Genomic DNA, 22,195 nt, shown 5'->3' with positions numbered 1-22,195 from the left:
AAAAGAATACCAGCCTTCCCCTGTGATGTCCAAAACCTTTGCCCTCCTACATTCCCCATCCTTTTCTCTTCCCAGCTCTTGAGCCAATTATTGGAAAATCGACTATTCAGGGCAACACAGCTACCATTTCTGGGCTTGGGAAGGAATCCAGCATGGCTGTAGAGGAAAAAAACTGGGAAGTGTGGAAACTGGCAGCACGTGAACCAAAGTGGGAATGGGAGGAAATTCTGGAAACTAAGGGAGGACCATGCAGGGACATAAGGAAAGATCTGCCATGAGGCAGGGACAGGATGTCTGTAAGTCCTCAAATACTACAGCAGTGGATTAGTATAAAAATGACAGATGAGAAGGCACCTTCACTCATTACAGGCTAGAATGTTATGATTAAAAAAGAAAATCCTAAATTTTTCTAAAGATGTTGTATTTTTTTTCCATTTCACCAAGACTGGAGGCAATATTTGGCCTCAAAACTTGTAAATTACTGCAACTCATACAAAGACTAAAGGAACAGAAAGCTTGTTATTTCCAAGATGGTAACACCACGTCTCAGAAAAATGCTAATAAAATGCTCAGTTGGAAAGAGCCTTATCTGATAGGGATGGTATTCACGGGCACCCACTGAAATGCACATTGCTTTTTAGATTAAATTGACAAGAGCCCTTCCCCCCAGCCCCAGATAAATGGAATGAAGAATCCATGCATGAAGCCACATATAATAAAGGTTGGAGATTATGAAACAGGCTAGAAGACAGGATCAGAATTGCAACTGATCTTGATGAAGTGGGGAAATTGCCCTGATTAGAGCAGAACAAATTTAATAAAGAGAAGTTGAAAGTGTTATACTTTGAAAGGTGTAGTAAACAAATGCACAAATAAAGGTGGAACTCCTGGAAAGGCAGCAGTGAATCCCTCAGGAATTACAAGGCACACTAGATCAAAGTCAGCCATGGGATGTTCTTGTAGAAAATATCTGGGGATATATTTTCTGATATGCTTTACATGAACCACAGCAAACAGTTTCTCTGCTTTACTTGTTAATGTATAAAACTCCTGCTGAAATATGGAATTTTGGGGGAAATGAGAAGCCATGAGGGGAATGACAGCAAAAATCAGAGACCTAGAAAACACTAAACTAAGGAACTCAGAGAGACTATACTAGTGATGCAAGTAGGGTAATTCCTTTCATTCATAAAGATCTTGTAGGATCATCTGTTTTTCCTGTCAATCAGGACTTGAAGGAAAAGTGACTTGATTTGCAGTAAAGAAATGTTGAAGTCTCTTAGGAAAACCTGATTATGAGGGTGGTGAAGATCATGGATGCCTGTGACTGGATTTTTGAAGAGCCTGCATGCTGCACATTGTCTGGCATGGTTCAGCTGGACCTCACCCAGCCTCGTATCAGGAGAGGCAGACTAAAATCACCATTTCCAAACTCTGGTTTGTGGATCCACAAAGGTTTGCTGGCTGCTTCCAGGAGAAATGAATGCCAGGTTTACACAGGCTGGTTGTTCTGCTGGCAAAAGCCCTGGGGACCACTGGTCAAAAAAGAAAGTTATGACTCATTTTTTTAAGGTTTCCTTCATCTATACTATCTGTGATGTTGGGATTACCAGAGTTTCCAAGGGCAAAAGTTATTCCTGTATAAATCCTTAGCTCCAATCCCTTCTTCTAATGGCTCAGGGTGCCCAAACATGGTCACCACTCCACATACAGCCACCAAAGGCCCTATTAAGTCCTTTATTGCTGAAAAAACTCTAGTGGAACTTTACCACAGATACTCTCAACTCAGAAGAAGGACTAGCATGGAGTTACCACTGTTTCCTTCCTATTTAATATAATGATTATTATTTAAAAAAACTTAGCTATTTTAAACCATGAGGCTGCAGGGTGAGGTCTGCTCTCAGCTAGTTGCTTTTGTCATAGAAGGATGGGTTTCCATGGATGAGAAGGCACACCAAGCAACAAGCATCCTGGTGTGTTTCTGTTGTAGTAACTATGGTCTTGCTTCTCTATGAGCACAACATTCACACAGAAGTAGCCATTACTTAAATGTTCCAGACAACATCTTGTGTGAACAGCTACTATGCAGAAAACAAGGTCTAATTGACTGACATGCTGTGTCTCTGAGACATTAGTGGCAGTTTAGACATTTTGTCATTTGTTGCAGAAACTGTGGAGGCTCTAGAAAACCAAGCACAAAGGAGGATTTACACCTCAGAGTCATGAAACAGCTTCCTACTGTGTTGATAGCTAAAGCCAAAACTGAGCACATCAAAAGCTATCAACATGGAAGGGCACCTGATGTAGAGGCTTCAACAAAAGAAAAAGAGGTTAACATGCAAACTTCTAAATTTTCTGAATGGCACACTAGAAAATAAATATATTAATGTCACTTTGCCATGGAGAAGGCAACATCTTTGCCTACTTCTTACTGTGGTTTTCAGAAACAGGGCATCAGGAATGTTGTGGCACATGGCAGATTTGTCTTGCTAACAATATGCTGCAAAATAAACAAAGCTTTGACATTTAAATCACACCCCCCAACCCCACCCCACCCAAGCCCTGCATTTGTAGATAACCTATACATTCTCAGGATACAGTGAGAAATCATTCTATAGTACATATTTAATTATAATTTTAAAAAGTCTAACTCAGACACAATCGCTGGCCAGTAGCAAAATATCCACACATCACTAAAGTAAAGATCTGTTACTATCTCTTCACTGCAACAAACAGAAATCAGCATCTCCAGAAAGAGCTCCAGGGGCAGCATATCGCAGCCAATCGCACCAGATAAAAAAATAAGGTAATTTCACAACTGAAGTTTGACAAGAAGTAACATTGCATTTGTCTTGGCGAAACGAAGCACGAACATAACATCTCACAGGTACAGTTACCATGCAAACGCATGTTAGTTGAGTTTGTCATTGATTTCAACCCCAAATCACGAGTAGCATGCAGTTCTCCTGCCCCCCCAACTACTGTATTAGAGACAGTCTGGGTAATGTGCCTCTTTGGTGTAACCACAGCCTCTCAGGCAAGATTATACCATTCTAGGAAAGAATACAAGCAGAACTTGATCATATGTGTGTTTACACAATGTACATTTTACCATTTAAAAAACCAAAACGTGTTACATAGATTCTCAAACACAGCTCTGTTGAAAATGAAATTTTAAGCTTAAGAAATAGTCTTTAAACTACAAGGCCACCCCATTATTTTTTATGAACAGGTTAAAAAGTTCCCACCCCTAAAAATCTGCCAGTATATTTCCTCAACTATAACAGTCTTACCCACTCTCTAATACAGCCGATCTTAGCTGGACAGCAGTAACAGTTCTTACATTTCTTAAATGCACAAGATAATGGACTCTGGGATAGATATAGTTCTTAACTGTGTAACACTGGAACAAATCTGACTTTAATGATTAATTGGTCAATTCAGGTGTTCCCCAGCACTACCCTTCAGGCAGGGACTTCTGCTGTTCAGGGATGTGAGTTCTGGCTTTTGTTGGCATCAAGCTCCACGAACAGGCTCGTGTTCAGAATTTGAGTACAACGGCAATTCACCGGATACTCTGGTACCCAGCTTGCTCAAAACCAGGGAGGAACTTTGTTTTCTGTGTTCTCTCATCCAGATGGGGACACAGCCCCAGCACAGCAGCACCTTTGGCCAAAACAGAGCTATTTGGATGCGACGTAGAATTTTTTACATTTTCTTTTTTTGTAGTCATTTAAGCAACTGCAACAGGTTTGAGCAACTGCAACAGCAGACTTAACTTGCAGGGTCTGTTATTAGAGGGTTACCATCTTCCTCAGCTTTACACAATGGAGCCCTTTGAAGAAGACAAATGAATTGACTGAATCCTTGTGGCCAACGTCCTCTGTAAGTCCTCTAGTACATTCTGACCAGATGTTTCTCCGTTCTTGTCATACAACAATTGTTTGAAAGCTTCATTTTCAATGAGGACCATCATATTTTTCAGAAAGTAGCCTTCGCAATAGGCAGATAGTTCTGTGACGCCGAGGAACTACGGGAAGTGAAATTAGAGAGAGATAACCATTCTGATAAAACCCAGGCAGCAAACACAGTGCATAAGAGCTGCACACAAACAAATACACACGCTAAGCCTTTTAGACAGGCACAGTAACACTTACAGATATGAATGCATGGCGGGAAAGGAGTTAATCAAACAGTATTTTATGCTGATGACTCTCATAATAATTCCATGTTAAAAGACCCTGGCTGTTGGGAAACAAAATTCCACAGACTGAAGCTTTGCTCCCTTGGAAATTGATGGGAGTTTTACCACAAAGTTTACCAGACCCATGATTTCATGCTAGAAGTTACACCCTAAAACTGCAGGTTTGGGAAAACATTACAGACTGCGTTTCAAGAATGCCGTCTGTAGCAAGGATGGGACATATGACTGCAGAAAGCTCTCATGCAAAATTTCATGCTTTGAGGACTCTTTGGAGGAGAAATGGAAACAATCAGCCATTGAAAAAATCTCCCCAGGGCAGAGGTGGATTTCCCAGCATTGGACACTTTAAGATTCAGCTGGACAGGGTGCTGGGCCATCTTGTCTAGACTGTATTTTTGCAAAGAAAGGTTGGAACAGATGATCCCTGAAGCCCCTTCCAAGCTGGTATTCTACAATTCTATGACTGCAATTTTAAAATGGAAAGCCCATAGGGATTTTAATGATATCAGTACTCTCCAGTCAGCTTTTATTTGTAAATATGACCAAATCCACATTACAGAATCACAGAATACACTGAGTTGGAAGGGACACACAAGGATCACCGAGTCCAACTCCTGGCCCTGCATGGGACCATCCACCAAACCGTATCTTCCCCTCAATCCTGATGACAAAGGCTGAGCTCCACATGTCTCTGGGCCAACCTGCTCACACATCCCCCTCTACGAAGGCATGTCTCAGCATCTCCTGAGGTCCTTTGCAAGCAGATGAGCTTGCAAAGCAGCAAGGTCAAGAAAGGTGTCCTTGACCATGGCAGGGTGGTTCCAACTAGACTAGGGGTCCCCTCCAACCCAACTAACTCCAGAAGTCAAAGATTCATGCACAGCCAGCTTGGCTACTGCTGCAACACCTTACCCACAGCAGTGCCAACATGACAGGCTGCAAAACCCACCCAGGTTCCCCATTTCCACTGCTTCCATTGGGAGATGCAGGCACAAATAACTTGCAGCTGGCTGGGGCTCTTATAGGCAAACTAGGAGCTGGATTTAGCCACTGGGTTTGTCAAGTCCCAGCATCAACAGTGTACTAGTTCCTCAGACAGGTCTAAAGCTCCATGTAAAAATTTTCTTCCATCAGGATGCAAATAACAGCCCCATTTCACAGTTCAAAGAAAACATGTGACTTTAAAGCAAAATTATTAATTTTACTGACAGTAATACAAATTGAGAAGTTCCCACATGAGCTATAAGACAAATCAAATATTTTTCAAATGATTCCTGCACTGTAATTTTTCCCTCTTACATTAAATGTAAATACCTCATTGCCTATTTTTATAGGTGGACCTTTGTGCTATTTCAAACATTGATTGCATGTTATCTGAAGACCTAGCATCACTATTCTCTGTATGAAATACCTGATGATGGGAATGGAGGTCAGATCTGCAGGGGTTTGGAGCAATCTGCAGCATTACTCTGTTCAATCAAACCTCCAAGTCACAATGCATCAGTTTATCTTTCGTATAGACCATGTAAGTTACAGAAAAAATCTCCTAAGAAATGCTTGAAGAATATTTCGCTGCACTTACTAGTGCGTCATTTCCATCTTCCAAGTGAAAGTCTAACTACTACACATGAGGAGGGAAAAAACTGAAACTAATCAATGTGGTAACCACCTCCACCAATGCGTGAAAATAGGTTTTCTAGGACAAGAAATGCCATGCTTTTACGTCTAATGACTTAGGCAACCTCACAAGCTAAGTATATAATTTGATTCCAATAAGAAACTCTCCAAGACATAAAATTCTCATTACCATCCTTGCAGGGCTCTGAGCCATTGCACTTCCACAACGTGGCATTTTTATATATTGACAAGGTGTCACCAGCCTTGAGTGTATCACCCCACTGGGCTTCAGGCAGGAAAAAACAGGTAATGGAAATGGGAAAATGCACCTTGGAAGGTGAAAGCAGAGGTGTCTTCTTCACTTAGTGATTCCTGTTGAATCAGCTCAGCAGTTTGTGTTGCCATGAATAAGGGATAGATCTCCCACACAGTGGTACACTCAAATTGAGTTTGAACCACTTAGGGAAGGGGCTGAGAAGCTGCCACCTTGTACTTAGACTACACAATTTCGGACTGTCACTATACCAGGTACCTAAGAACTAGTCAGTCCCAGAAAAAGAACGACAAATCTTAAGCATGTAACAAACGCAGTAAGCATACGAGCTATAAATATATTTTTATATATATATCTCACTACTTATCATAAAACTGACCTACGAGGATGACAGCAGACACACAACATGCAAGCATATGCAGTTATTTTTACCTTGGCATGATTATAAATATCCACGCAGTTTTCTGTATTAATGCTTTTTGCACAAATGATCTCACAGTGTCGTTGTAAAGCTTCAAGCTGGAAAAATTTAGCAGCAGAGAGAAGCTAAAAAAAAACAAAAGGCATGGAAAAAATAGTCAAAAACTGCTGAGCGATACAGAATCAGAGCTTGCTTCTTTACTGTTTCATTATATTTTTTCCTCTGCCCTTTCTTCAGTTAGCATGAAAAGTACTGACAAAAAGTCAGAATGAGAAGATTGCTTGGTTGTTTTAACCCTCTGCAGTCCCTTCTAAATCACACTGTGGGAATCTGTACACAGAGAGAACACCAAAGGCTGCTCAGGTCCACATGCTGATTTTGGACAAGGAGAAAAAGGAAACAGCGGCTTGAAGAATATTGCAAACATGACTCTGCAATAAGGGACCTGCAAATACAACCCCAAAACCCAAAGTTCTGGTTCAACTGTTCCCCAAGATCTTATTGAAACAGAGCACCTGGGCTAGATGTGGGGAAGTCACCTAAAAGGTCAGGATCAAGAGTATAGAGGAATTCAAACCAAATGATCATGACCATCCTGGGCAGTCTAAATCTAGAGAGACAATAAAGCTCAAACCTGCCACCTCAGCAGGCTCAGGGGAATAGAATCAGATCTACATATGCTCCTTGTCCTAGCTTGTGAGCAGCTGTAAGGGGACATCCAGATATCCACTGAAACACTGTCTGGGTCCTTGGCTGTTACTCCAAGGAATGAGTGCACAGAGGTGGGAACCAGCTTTGTGAGGCAATGCCTAGCTAGCATTCAGGTGAGTGTCATGTGTCTGTCACTGCTCTACCATAGCTCTCCTGACACCAGCATTGACCTCCCTTTTTAGCCCTGCATCCCCCGATGTGACTGTACTGCCTACCCTGGCACTGCCTTGGCATCTCTGCACGCCTGTGGGGTGAAAATGGCTTGAACTTTGAGTTCTCCAACTGATTTCAGCAGTGCTAAGATTTCCTCTTTTTCCCTTATTCTGTCCTTTTACAGCAGGGAAAAGTAATTTCGTTTTCTGTCTTTCCATGGTAGGTCATTGTCTCTGGCTCTCTGCTCTGCCTTAGAAAGCAGGTTGGGGTTCTTCATTGCTTGACACCTTGCTGTAATCCAGCCAGACCTTAGGCCAAGCTGTTCAGGTGTTTAAACAGCACTTATGCAGGTATTCAGGCCTTTAGGCAGCCCCTATTATCTGCGGCTGATATGAGAAAGCTAACCTGTTTGTCCCAAAGGGGCTCTCATGCTACACTGGGGAACAAACAAAACCCTGAAACTTCATGACATTATTCTGACTTCTCCTATGCAGTCTGCTCAAGCTCTACTTAAATCCCATAAATAAATCCAAGTGCTGGAAATCTGCAGTGCTGATGTGATAGCAGCCAGCTGGCCCCAATTATGAATTGCCGCAAAGATTTCTGTGGAGTATTTCTGGTGCTTCTTGTTATCATATTTGTAATAAGGCAAGTTACTAAATGCAGTTTTGAAAGATAAAGCCAAATCCTATTCCAGATGCCTCTGTGGCTCAAGCAGTCATGTGCTGGTTTGTAATTACTTCAAACTGTGAGGAACCATGGCCAGATCTGTTATCAAGAGATCAATCAATCAGTCATACATTCTGGAGTCACAGAAGTTTTGAGATGTCACAAAAGTAGAGCAAGCTGCCAGCTGAAATGCAGCACAAGCTTTTTAACAGCCTAGGTGATAACACACATCTCTATAAAGTCACTGCACTGCCTAGTCTATTCCCTATTTCAGAAAAGGTTAGAAATTCAGGAGGTCTTTCCAAACTCTGAGTGGAATAGAGAATTAGTGAACTTTTCCTATACAGCTCAGGAAGTCAATGTGGGTATGCTTACTTAAAAATCCACTCCCTGCACTAGAGAGGGATAATTTCAGTCCTGAGCAGTTCCACCCTGTCCATTCCATCCTGGCTGCCAGACAGTAGTGTTATAGGGACAGAATAATACAGGCAGCAGTAAAACAGTGACCAGACATGAGGAAATGGAACAGGTTCTCCACTGAGAGGGTGGTCAGTCACTGAACAGGCTCCCCCAGAGAAATGCTCATGGCACCAAGCCTGCCAGAGCTCAAGGCATGACACTCTGAGTGATGTGGTTTAGTTTTACATAGTCCTGCAAGGAGCAGGGAGTTGGACTTCATGATCCTAATGGGTCTCTTGCAACTTGAGATATTCTATGACCCTGTGATAGACAGGTGGCAGACACTGATGATTACCAGCTGTTTAAGTAGCTCTGATTTTAGTATTTACTGACCTGCATTCTTTTTGGCTGCCTGAAAACTCCCTGAATGACTGTCAAGAATTTGCTCAAATATCCTTTAGTTCTATGTAGTTGGAGTGGTTTTGCTGATCACAGCTGACAAGGATGGCACACAGTATTTGGAAGGGGATAACTTAACATCCATAAGGTCGTGGTTGTGTGGCTACACTGAAGGTTCAGTCAGCTCCAGCTGGCTTGGTTTGGCTTTTGCAAAAGGCCACAGCAGCACCTGGATGTTTTACATCCAGTGAGAAAGGGGCAAAGAAGTCTCCATATCTCAGGGAGCAGATTATGGTTTTATTTGTAGAATTTGAGAGTCACATGCTTGAAATTGAACTGAACTGTGTCTCCAGTGGATTTCTCTCATGGTTAAAGCCCAGCACATGCCCAAGACTTTTCCCATGTGAGGAACCAAATTGAATGTTTTTAATGCTGCTGAGATAGGGAGGATAGAACACTATGTTGCTGGAAATTGATTCCAGATTTCAGTAACACCACTTCTGCCTCTAAGCAGGTCTTGCAAAGTCTCCCAGTCTCCTGCAGGACTGCAGAGAGCCTGAGCACTCCAGGTGAGGCACTGCTGGCTCTTACAGGAGTGCTCAGGTCTTGTCTAATGGCCCTGTGCCCTCGGGTGAATGGTACACAGATCAGTCAGCATCGCTCCCACTGCAATTAAATAAATGTCTCTTACCTCCATAATTTCATTATTTTTAATCAGGAGTGACTCTGCACCTCCATAATAAAGATACTGCATAACCAGCTGTAATAAAACAAAGGGAGTATTTATAAAAAGCAATCCAAGACATAGAGGAACAGGGGACGATGCAGACAATACCCAAGGCTCTCCTAACACCACCATGGAGTTGTAGGTAAATCAGGCTCAAGCCTCCTGATTTCAAAGATATGTTTGGTTATTCTCTCTCTCTGCGAAGTCCAATGTTTCCTTCTCACAGGTAGTCTAATGTCTCAACCCTCACCCTCAAATTGTCTGGACTTTCTGGTGAGCTCCAAACAGTTTGCAGGAAACTGATTAACCCATTCTGAATTTTCAGTGTATTTCCCAGTCTGTTAAGCACATCACTGATTCAGGCAAACACAGCATATATAACAGTTATTCCCCTATTCCTTCCCTGGCAAAGGCCACCTTCATCCAGCTGTGTGTGGGCATGCATGGATGATAAGAAAGAGGTAAAGGAGGCTTTGCACTGTAATACAAGATAACTAAGATCCCCCTGCAGGGAGCCCACAGCTACTGTAGGCAGTTGGGAATTATTTGCAGCAGTAACAGTCGACACATGGAGCTGTCTGAGCTCCAGCTCAAAGCAAGGGAAGCATATCCATGTACATGCTACAGGTACAGAGAGCAAGCCCTGCCTTTTCATGGCAAAAAATTGGAGAACACTGCAAAGGAAGGGAATGAAATGTGTCTCTTCCAAACCTGTCCATTAAATACAGAAAGAGCCAACTACAGAAAGAAGTGCTTTCTGGTGGCAGGCAGTGCTTTGTGTGCACAGCCCATGCCAGTGAAATGCACGTTGCTGGATCTGCTGGGGCACATTTGCAATCAATAGCACTCTGCAGTGTATGGACAGAGATGAAGCCTGTGCTTGTGAAACCACTGCCCTGCTTTATCAAGTACATACATACTACTTTGATCAGGGCATGCATGGTGCTCTCTTACAAGTTCCATTCAAATTCAGTGTGAGGACTGTACCTGAAAGATGGGGTACTTCACGTAGTTGATCTCAATACAAGTACTATCAGATGCGGGCTTGCTAGACAGCAATGCTTTAAACCTAAAGAAAAAGGAGCAAAATTGAAATACCAGCCCAATTATCTCTGTGAAAAAGTACAGCAAAACCAATACAGAAGTGCAGTGGAACGACAGCATCAACTCTTGCAAAAACAGTATACTGAAATGAATGGATTTGTCACCAAAAAGCATCAAGATTTAGACACTAACATAAAGTTCAAACCAAAAGGAAGAAGCCTCTCTCTAGGAGATCTCAATTTGAAATTTTTGAGAAATACATCTAATATAACAATAGAATAAAATGCACATCAGAAATTCAGATTCTGTAATGATGCATATATAAAACCAAAATTTTTTTCTTGAAGGCAACATGATCTTTTATGACTATTCGCGGCATTTAAAACCTGAACATTTTCCTTTTTTGAATGTGATAAATTTTGGCTTATGCCCACTATGCTGCTTTAAAAAAATGTTTTGGAACAAAATATTAAAACAACAACAGACTTTTAATGCTCCTATGAAGGCTCAGTACAATTGTGTAAGAAGAGGCAGAAGAGAAAACTGGACAGGTTGCTGTTCTCTGATTAGCAAAACCCGAAATTCAGACACAAGTTTCAGGACAAAAAACTCACATAATTTTAGTTAATAACTTCAGACTTATGTGAGATATATACATACACAACAATCTACTTCTCAAAACCAGGTATTCCCATTGATCAGAAGGTGAAAATGAGGAATGTCCTGCCAGATACACCTGCCCTTGTACTTCCTCTCTTTGATAATTCATCTGACCTTCCAGCAGTAGTTCAAAGCTTGGCTGATCTATCAAGACCAGCATGTGCTGGATGGTAACCTTTTACATATAATGACTGCATCTTGTTAATTAAAATACAGATAACAATTTATTTGCTTTCACTTGTGCCAAACTTTATTATAAACACAATTAGTAAGCTTAAAGCTGGACTTTGGAACATATTTGTACATCTACCAAGAAGCTCTAAACCCAAATATCCATTTCTTAATTGAAGGCAGGGTCAGATACTGCAGTTACTTTATGTAAATCTCTTTACTCTGTGCTGTGGGTTGGCTGCATGACTAGCATCAATTCCCATATTGCTTAAATTGTCAAAACTCAGTGCTTTGTCCTTGCCATATCTTGAACTAAGTTGCTATGGAGGGCCACCTAGATTTGTTTAAAAGAACACCTTGAATTATACAGCTGCATACAAATAACGGTTGTGAGCAACTTTTAGGTTGGGTTGAGCTGGGTAACCCACATTCAGCCTTCTGAGCACAGGAAACAGTAAGTATTGCCTTTGGATACAGTACATGTTTCACAGCTATTTAATTTTATTTAAAAGCTGTCAAATGCTGTCAATGAATTGTGTGATGGTAGCTTGTTTTTCCTTGAGACTGCCTAAACTGATGCATGGTAGGATTTAGCCATTCACAAGATAAATTATTAAGAATCAAAATATTAAGACTCCTGTATGGTCAAGAACTGGGTGCAGCAATGAGCACCATGCCAATGTGCCTCAGTGGAATGAAGTCAGATGCATGGCTGAAAGCATGGATGAAAATCTAGTGACAGGAGCACTTGTTAAATGTCTGGCAGATCAAACAGAAACAAGCTGTGGGGATGTTCTGATCAAGAAAAACTTGAAGATTGGGCCACTAGCCCTTGAAGAACTGGGAACACTAAAACAAAAAAAGAAAAAAAACACAAACCCACAAAATCAAATTCTATTTTTGTTAAAAACCAGAAATGTATCTCTATTTTACCTTGGTGATGCAGTAAATAGCAACACTCGATGTGCATAAAATGGTCTTCCTTCCACCAGAAATGTGACATCTGACATCTCTTTATTATTAAGAAAATGGGGATCTAGAATCACAAAAAGAAGGAAACAAAAAAGACAGTAACTTTAATTTGGAAGAGGTCATGAACACACTGTTTTCCTGTTGTGACAAAAGAAAGCAACAGAATGGAAGGATATTGTTTTTAATGAGTAAAGCCCAAAAAGCTATTTTGGGCAGCCTGAGACAGGAGCCCCTCAGACAACCACATGGAGGTTCAGACAGAGGGAATTCAAAGCTCTGAAGTCCATGATGACCTTGCTGCAATGACAGCCAGCCGTCCCCTCTGTGTGACACTGGCACAGCCTCCCAGCTCTGCTGCCCAGAGCAAACTGCAGCTCAGCAGATGCTGGAAGGGCCTACACTCATTTATACCCTATTAGGCCACTCTCCCTGTGTAAGGAAGTCTGTGTCAAGGGGAAGAGGGTCCTGGAAAATTGCTTGGGTCTTCTCTCAGTCCTCTGAAAACACCCTGGGCTCTGCTGACCAAGCTGGGAAGGCTGTGCCAGTGCAGCATCACCTGCAGGCAGCAGCCAGGGTGCTGTGAGATCCAGACACACACCTGGCTCCAGGCCCAAGGCTTGGATCCCAGCCTAATGAGCAACACAGACAAATCTTTGCAGACTTACAGCCCCACTTGAGCACACCTGATGACCCTCCTGATTTCAGTGGGAGTTTTAGGTCAGGCTAAGTTTGGGGCCCTTCCTTTTCTAATTCTGTCTTTTAAATTCAGGTTTTTCTGACTTGTGGCCCCCTCAAGCACCTGCCCAGCAACAGCCTTCCCACAGCTCTCCCTGGAGAGCTGACAAGGATCTTCCACTTACCCAGGCGGGAGGTCTGCTTGCGCTTAATTTCCACAAGCTTTGGGATGGGGTAGGGTCCATAGCAATGAGTGAAAATGACAGAGAGCTGCTGGCTGATCACCTCATTCTAAGCAAAAGAAAACAAATATATGCAACGTAAGATCAGTATGCAAAGGACATGTTACGTTGTTCTCAACCAGCTGCCTGTTTTGAAGGTGAAAACTGTGATTGCTGAAGCTTTATTAAAAATCAGAGCTTACGATTATTAGCATTTGTCAGAAACTGCAGCTCTCATTTACTTGATTGCTACATCTCCTGTACAAATCATTTTAAATGAAAAAGTCTTCTCCTTGGATGACAAGTCTTCTTTGCCTAACAAATTCCACAGCCCTGTCCCCTCTGCAAAAACAAAGTTCCTTTACAACAGTGATTTTTTTTTTTATTTGCAGACTTACTGTACTGGAAAATGACTTTTTTTTTTTTCTCTTTAGACAATGGTCACTGGTCATGTCTTGGAAAACCTGAGCTACAGACAGATACAGCTGCACAGCCTGCATGCATTTTCAAGTGCAGCAGTCTCACAAACAGACCCTTCCCTTACAGAGTGACTGAGGCATCAGAGCCAGCCACTCATTTAATCCCAAATACACCTCTGGCACCAGTGTGGGCACTACTGTGCTGTGGAAGCCACCAGACCCTCACAAAACCAGGTCTGGTCCCTGGCCTTACCCCTTTCTGCCCCAACTCTGGGGCCAAGGCACCCACAGGATGCTTTCCTGAGTACCTTGAGAATTTGTATGCCTAAGCTGTAAGGGTAGTGAAATGGATTTAACGCTTAACTACCTAAGTCCCAGATGAAAACAGGATTTAAAAGCTATAGCAAATTTTATCCCACACTTTGCTGATAACCGGAGCAAGTCTAGACAAGCTCAGCAGTGCCACACTGTTAATTCATGGTGACATCTTTTAACTACCCTGTTGGCTGGTGATTCTCTCCACACCAGGAAACTTGTGAAATGGCAAGACACTTAGACGTAAGAGGGTCAAAGGCCAGGAAATAAGCAGGTGAGGGACAAAAAAAATTCGTAATACAAAAATTTGAGGAGTGTAGATATTATACTAAAAATATCTCCAGGCTTTAGAAGCAGAAATTGAAGCTTTCCTTGCTCTGAGCACATTTCAGAAGTGCTCCTTAAATCCCAGGAGTGACAAGGAGGAGTGGCAGAGATGCTGTAATGACTCCCTTACTGAATCTAATCAAACAGGGTGGGAAGGGGTAGAGCTGTTCCCTCACAGGCACATGCTGATGTCAAAGGAAATTACATGCACTTGCCCGCAGGCACAAGTTGGCTCCTATTACTATGTCAGATGTAGCACTGAAAGAAACACTAAGAGAAATATTCATACTGAGAGACACCATTTAGCAGGCACAGGGCCCAGCCTTCAGAGGGGGGCTCACCACTGTGGCTCTGACACAAGGAGGGTGTCTCACCCCAGGAGCATCTCACTCTTCAGCATCCTCCCACTGGAGCTCTGCAAAGCCCTCACAAAGGGAGTGAATCACAGGCTAAAGAGAAAAGGAAGATTTAAGGCCAGATTTAAAGAAGGAAGTGACTCAGCTGCCAGGAGGGCTGGGAGGGAAAGCTTTAGACAGACAGGGCAGAAAGAGCATTTTCTTCTCTGCTCAGAAGGGCTGTGCCGAAGCGCCAGGGCCGACTGAGTCAGCCAGGGAGGAGTGTGTCCGGGGGGATGCTGATTACAGCAGGGCAGCTCCCGGTTGGATCTGGCAGATCCTAGAAGCCAGAAAACACAAGAGAAGATGGGGACAATTCCATGGTTAGAGCAGAGGGAAGCTTCTGGAGAGGAGAAGCAATGCTCACCTTTACCTGCAGTGAACACAAGCAAAGCGCACTGAAGAGGAAAGCTCCGGGCAGCGCCCTCCCCAATCTGCCGGGGTGCACAGGTCCTGTCTGTGTCACTGAGGTTTCAGTGGGCTCCATGAACTCACCAGTCCCAGCCAGAGCTGTGCCTACGCAATAGCTTTTTAAAAACACACATCACAGCAATAAAGACAATGCAACTCCTCCTTCCAGGGTGCCTGTGGGAATGTGCTGATGGAAAATCCGGGTATTGACTTCGCAGTGCCTTGTTAGGAGCTGCAGGCCTAACTCACCACACTGAACCACAGCACCATGGACCAGGACATCCGGCTGCACCGAGACCAGGCAGGGACAGGCCAAACTCAGCCACACAAGTGGGAGAAGGGGATCTCTGCTAGTAACTCCAACCAATGTAAAGAATCAGTTGTGCCTGCAGACAATCCCATGGGAGCCTGCCTACACCGGCTAGGTGCTGCCTGCTCCCTGGGTCACCAACTGGGCACGAACTCTGTGGTGTGCAGATATGAGCCTATTAAAAAGCCACTTTACCCACAAGACTGTGAAAAAAATGGTGTAAACTAAGCTCTAACTAGCTCAAGATATGGTACATTTACATGAGAGATGCTTAAAAACCCCAAGACATGGAACAGAGATGGGACAAAGAGAAAAGAGACCTTAGGATGGACACATCAAAGAAAGCAGCGCCATCAGACAGTGGTTTCAGACCTCCAGTGCAGAACACTGACCTCATTTGGCAGAGAGGAGGCTGGAGACTTCTGGCTTCTGTTGGTAACATTAAATACTTATATCTCATGCCACTCAAAGGCCAAAAAACGTGCTCAGTGAGAAAGCTGAAGCCTGTGCTTATTCAGAGTCATTGCTAACAAACAGCAGCAAGGGAGGGGAGTGTAAGTTATTGTAGCACATCAAGTTTGCTTCCCACACCCCCAGCACACAGCCAAGCTCACAGGGCTGTGGCCCTGGATCTGCTCCCCACAGTGCCTCTGCTGACTTTTACCAATAAAGCAGACAGAAACAGGAGAGGGAAAAGGGATGCTTTATCTGCAGCTGGATGGCTGGGGAAAAAATTGGCTTTTTTAAGCCAAGTCCTGCTCTTGGAGGACTTGGGCTGCCTGTGAAGTAACTGAGAACAACTGCAGAAGTTCATGACCCGGGGCACAAGCATTGTTCTGGAAGACAGGAGGACATATTCAGCCTATTCAACCTTCCCCTTCACACAGGGCCCACACTGAGGTGCTCAGAAGCTCTCATTTAAGCACCAAGATGGAGAATTCTTCCCTGTTTACCCTTTCATCCTATCAGTGTAACTGTGAAAGCCCAGCTGTAGGAGCTCACTGCAGCAGTTGTGGGCGGCAATATGAAGACTGGAGGAGCAAACCAAAGTTTGTTTTCTTGCTACAGTTTGATGTTGGAAAACATTGTGCCAGGATGTGTGAGGCTGACACTTGGAGCGAGGCCAGCTTCCCTTCAGACATGGGCGTTCATCTGCACTCAAAGGGAGCCGACGCACATCTTCTTCTGTGGGAGGGGGAAGAAAGCTTGGCACAGGATATATAAAAATATTTACCTAGCCATGGGGTAGTTTACAGATAGGCAAGAGGGAACAGGGAACAACAGAAAGTCTTCTGAGGGAGATGGTGCTTCCAGCAGAGAGCTGGTTGGTGAGCAAGCAACTTTGCTTTGTAGATGCAAGCAGTCCCCTGACTTAAAAGCATTCTTCAGCAGAGATCTAAAGGAATTCCCCAGTCCTGCTGAATGCACTTGAACTGTGAGGGGGAATTCATAAATTCTTTTGAAGCAAAGCTGGAGGCTTTCAAGTTGTTGGACCAGAGATGCCTTGTCGATTGATCTGAGAAGAGGTGAAGACCTGGGTGGGGAGCGCAGGGATATTTTTTCCTGAGTGTCCATCTGACAAAGGTCTATGGCAGGATTCAGGGAAGTCTCCTCCAGGCCTCGGCACATACCCTGGGAGAGCTTGCTCCATTCCAGGTTATATGGATCAACGCAGCATAGCCATTCTGGGATGTGTTCCTACAAGGTACTGGACACAACTGGGAAATACATAGCCAATATTCTCCAGTACCTGGTGCAGGACATGTGTCTATACCCCAGACTCTGCAGGGTAAAATGTGTGTTGCAGACTGCTCAAACCCCACTGCCTAGTTCTCCTTACCAGCCCACAGACACCCTACCACCTCCACGTGGCTGCCCTCTACAGCAGTAACAAGTCAAGCTTCTTTTCTTTACCTCTGAAATCCCGAGCAGTATTTTAGGGTTTTCTTCTACTGACATTACCCTTACCAGCTCAGCTACATTAATGCTGTTTGTTAACCTAAGTCTGCCAGGCCCTCAAACTCCTCTACCACATAGTCCAAAAACCAAAAGCTCACCACATTAAGGCAGAAAAAGTAACAATCTTCTGGGCTCGGTGTCTGCCTGTTAATACACATCTCCCCAGCATGCTGAGAAACCACACTGCTCAGAGAATAGAGGCACTGGCAAAGATATCTTTTCTCTCTGGTCCTGGGGATGCTGGGAGAACCCATTTCTCTTCTAAATGCAAAGTGACAGAAGTGGTGTTTCTAGTCACCCACCTCACATGCAGTCCCCAACACCTGTTCCAGCAGTGGTAGGGTCTGAGGATACCCTGAGCCCACTGAGGACTCATCCTTGACATGCTGGGATAACCCTGAATTACTCCTCTATTTATGCTCCTCTTTCCCAGAAAAAAATGATAAAGAGTGAAGTAACAGAGGGCTTTTTGCTGCTCCCCCCATCCCTGAAGATTCAAACTCTGAGACCTTCTTTGCCATCTCAGAACCTTCTCCATCCTTGCACAGGTGCTCCTGCTACTGTCCTCTTGCATAATTCACTGTCATGGGTTAGCAAGCATAGTCCCGGAAGGGACGTCCTTGCTAAGGGGTGCTTACAGTTTCCTCTGGGAACTGATAGAACCTATCAGCTGGCCAGTTTGAATATGGACAATTCTCTAAGCCACTTAAAGTTGTGAACACCTCTGTGATCCACATTTAAGAATAGGCAAACTCCCCCCCAAGCTCTCTCTCGTTTCCGGTGCTGGCACAGGTGGCTGCGGGCCCCGTGTGGGGCCAGTGGGCCCGGCCAGGCCCTGCTTGGGCCAGGCTGGGCCGGGCCACGGCCATCCTGGAGCCATGGACCTGTTCCAGCCGTGGAACCCCCCCCACTGCCTTGCCGTGGGCAGCCGGAGCGGCTCGGCTCTTCCCCCTCTCCACTGCGATAAGAAAAATTCAACATTCCAGCTGCAGAGCTGCAAGGCCGAGGTGAGATTAACCCTTTTACTGCTGTGAAGAGCTGAAAACCTGAGGGAAGAGAGAGAGGAGATGCTTAAAGCTGAAATTCTGTTGTGAAGCTATGATATATCAGAGTACCCTGTTGTAATTTCATGAAGATATGGGGGGTGGAGTGTTCAACTCGTAAGCAAAAGCACCTGCGCTGAGATAGGCAGATGCTGACACAGCTGTAATTTCATGAGAAGTTTGGACAGGGAGAGATGAACCAGATGGGGACTTTTGCTCCAAACGGGAAAGGAGAAAACCTCAGTCCCTAGAGATGTTCCCAGAGATAGTCCTAATGATGAAGATGATGAAGATGATGAAGACCCTTTGCTCCCAGGGAAGGAGAAGGGCCTCTGTTTTTGTTTCTGAACGGCTCAACCTTAAAATTGTACCCCAAAAACTTCAAGAGTGGACCCTCGAAAGCAGTTGCGGGAAAAGCTGCAAGTCGGGGGAAGGGACTCACACGCAGGCAGAGAGACTCCTCTTCCTAAATGGACTGAACAATATTTGGAAGTGGGCGACTGTCTCGTTGTGATAATGTTTTCATTCATAGCATGAGCAAGAAGAGACTTCTCTTCCTAAATGGACTGAACGAGGTTATTATGGAAGTGGTAAACAGACTGAACATCTTAAGGGTTGTCTTTTTACATTGGCAGTGGGAGAAGGGAGGAAGGTGGGGGGAGGAGGAGAGTTCTGAAGGTGGTATAATTTTTTTTTTCTTTTCCTTCTTTCAGGTCTGTTAATAAACTTCTTTATATTCTTTCAAGTTTGGTGCCTGCTTTGCATTTCTCCTAATTCTTATCTCACAGCAGATAAACAGTAATGAGTATTTTGGACCAAACCACTACACTAAATTGGTGTTTCTGCCCGGTTACAAACCGAACCTGCGACATTCACTTTTACCAAATGCCTCAAAACTGATTGAATGCCACTTCAGATGGTCACTCCTAGATGGTTAAGCAGCATACACATAATTAATATTAGTCAACAGTTGGAAAGGGAGGGAAGCCCCAGAGGCTGGAGCTACAGTTAGAGGCAGTGAACTGCGCAACAAAATGGGTTTTGTTAGTGCTGGGCTCGAGCCCCTCCACTGCAATCACAAACGGAAAAGAATTAATCACAGGTAAGGCACAAATGGACCCTTCCGTTCCTTCTGGGAAAGCCGCCAAGCCTCCTTTTCAAAAGGCTCTTTATAGCACAGCTGTGCATTGTATGTAAAAAGCTCAGATCCACGGGCACAGTCTAATCCCTGGGTGAGAGCCCAAAAAAGGGCAGGTGTCACATCCACGGCATTCATTTCTTGTAAATGAAGAAACGGCTCCTGCCTCTGGCAGGGGAACATTTTAGAAGGCAGCAGAGGGTAGGAAAAAAAATCCAACCTGTGTTAGTACCAAGCCGAATGTGTGTTATGAAAGCACAGGACAGGGTTAACAGTGGTTATTAACATGCCACTCGGTACCTGGCGCTCGCATCTCACACGCAGGATGCAGGATGTACATGTGTGGATAACCTGGGTCCGGCTTACTCGGAACTGTTCAGACACAGAAGTGCTACAAGTGACAATGGGCAACGCTACAGATCACTGCAGTTGCTTGAGAACAGTGAAACCTGACTAACAAAATCATGACAAGTCCCAGCCAAAAGATCAATCACCGTGTGCAGGCTGGGCAGTAGATTAGACACACAGAAGGGCAATAGTCACTCCATAGAATCCATAAGCAAACCCTTCAGCATCCTGGGATGTCTTCAGGGTTATTTTTAGTGCAGGTTTTGGTGTGTCTGTCTCCTCTGTGGAAACTCCACATTTTTCTTCAGCTGAAGTATTTCAGTTGTCAGCCAAAATATTCCATTTTCAGGCGCTAATTTTTTCAAGAAAGGTAAAATATTATGTGGGAAACAAATATCCTAGTGAAACCTTTAATTACAATAAAACTTCAATTTTCTGTTGAAAAGCAGTTCAACAAGACAAAAAGGAGTCTTTCCTGATAGTTTCCAGGTAACAGAAACATGCACAGCATTCTCCCAAGGGGGGACTTTCCCCTGGGACACAATTATGACACAGTGCCTGCCCCAGTGCTGTGTAGGGTTCACCTCTCCTCCTTAGCCTTAGCCTTTCCTGCAGAACAGGGGAGTCTGGCTTCACACAGCAAAACACAGCTGCACTCAAGCTCATCTGAAACGTTCATTTCAGCCGATCACGAAGCAACGGAAGAACGTGGAATTTTCTAGCTCCTTTGTATTCCAGTGCCACTTTCTAGATCACATGCAGACCCTGAGGAAATACTGATGTTTGCTACCACCATGCCTGGACTTAGTAGAACAGATGCATGAGCTGAGTCTGTTGACATTCTCTGAGGAACCCCTCCCAGCATTTGTTTTAGAAGAATCAAATCCAAAAAACCCCAGCAACAGAGAAACAGAATGCTCATCTCAAGCTTCAGCTTCTGAAAGTTTTCCTGGAACACAACAGCACATGTTTCACTCTTTCTTGCTGCTTTCTGTTTGATGGAGACATGAAAATACTTTTTCAGTAGTTAGTGCATCTATGACAAAGGCTATTTCTGAAAAGATATATTTAAAAAAAAACACCCCAAAACTTTCCTTTTAAGAGATTTCCGTTTCCAAATGGAGAAGTTACTGCTGAAAGAGTACTTTAGCTTTCAGGCCATAGAGGCTAGATTTCTCAGGATACCCACATGCCCGAATCCTTTTGGAATTTTAAAATTGGTTATTGTTCTGAATTGCTGTTTGTTCTTGATAACTGTCAACACCACACTGATGGCTGTTATTCAAACAGCTCAGCCTTCCAAAAGAACCTGTGCACTCCTGCACATTTCTTCAGCTGCCTATAGGTGCATTTGTCAAAGCTGGAAAACTGCAGGAATTTTAAATTCTGAGGAAACATCTTTGCAAAGTAGTTTACTGCCTCTTTCTACAAGCCTGGCTGCCCAACACCTCACTAATAGGCTAAATTTTAAACTAAATAAAAGAAACATGTCATCACTGACAGAAATGGATGGGAAGCATGAAGAGAAAGCTGCAGAATGCAATGAAGGTATGGCAGTGAAGGATCGCTCCTACGACTTCTCAAGCTGATTCTGTCTGAGACAATAACTAACAGGAATACTCATAGTCCTAAGCCAAATTTTCCTGATGTGAAGCACCTCTAGGAGCTTCAGACAATGCTTCAGCACACGTGCTCAATGCACATGTGGACTCACACATACACTTCAGCAATGCATGGCCACACAGGATCCAAGGAAATGGCAGAGAGCTCCTTACCTGTCCTACAGGGGAAAGGGAGAAAGCTGTAAGAGAGATTATTTGGAATTTAAAGACTGTATATTTTCTCAAGAAAATAGGCCAAGGACAAGCTGATGTAAATGGCTGTAGGAAGAGAAAGCAGTGGATGAAACTGGCTCATGACCTCATACAACTGGCAATGGTGCTGGCTCATCTACACAGATGGAGCTGGGTGATTTAATGACAATTCAGTCTTATGCAAAGCCCTGGAGTAGAAACCTAAAACCAACCTCCTCCAAAGGCCAGATGTGTTTAACTTCCAAGGTTGGGGGTTTGAGTCTCTCTTTTCAAGTTGTGGAAATGTCAAGATCAAACTGAACAGCTCCAGGATTTTCATAGACAGAAGACAAAGAAACATCCCTGCACATTCAGCATATTATCCTTAAGAGAATCTCTGCAAACACGGAAGAGCTGACC

The 22,195-nt window shown here is 43.8% G+C and overlaps 1 protein-coding gene across 1 annotated transcript in view; it reads right to left on the bottom strand.

Moving 5' to 3' along the window:
* Nucleotides 1–3,820: 3,820 nt before the first annotated feature.
* The window catches only part of ABTB3 (ankyrin repeat and BTB domain containing 3), a gene marked incomplete at both ends in the record, with an annotated part of 166,557 nt that continues 148,182 nt past the window's right edge, over nucleotides 3,821–22,195 (bottom strand). Inside the window, 6 exons of the mRNA XM_082280575.1 lie at nucleotides 3,821–4,030; nucleotides 6,528–6,641; nucleotides 9,539–9,607; nucleotides 10,562–10,643; nucleotides 12,383–12,485; nucleotides 13,282–13,387. Coding sequence (XP_082136701.1) covers nucleotides 3,821–4,030; nucleotides 6,528–6,641; nucleotides 9,539–9,607; nucleotides 10,562–10,643; nucleotides 12,383–12,485; nucleotides 13,282–13,387 — 684 coding nt within the window. The remainder of the gene's footprint in view (nucleotides 4,031–6,527; nucleotides 6,642–9,538; nucleotides 9,608–10,561; nucleotides 10,644–12,382; nucleotides 12,486–13,281; nucleotides 13,388–22,195) is intronic.

Source organism: Coloeus monedula (genome assembly GCF_965178545.1).
Source record: "Coloeus monedula genome assembly, chromosome: 4".
NCBI classification, from domain to species: Eukaryota; Metazoa; Chordata; class Aves; order Passeriformes; family Corvidae; genus Coloeus; species Coloeus monedula.
Note: the sequence above shows the minus strand (reverse complement) of the source record. Positions and strands in the feature narration are given on the sequence as shown.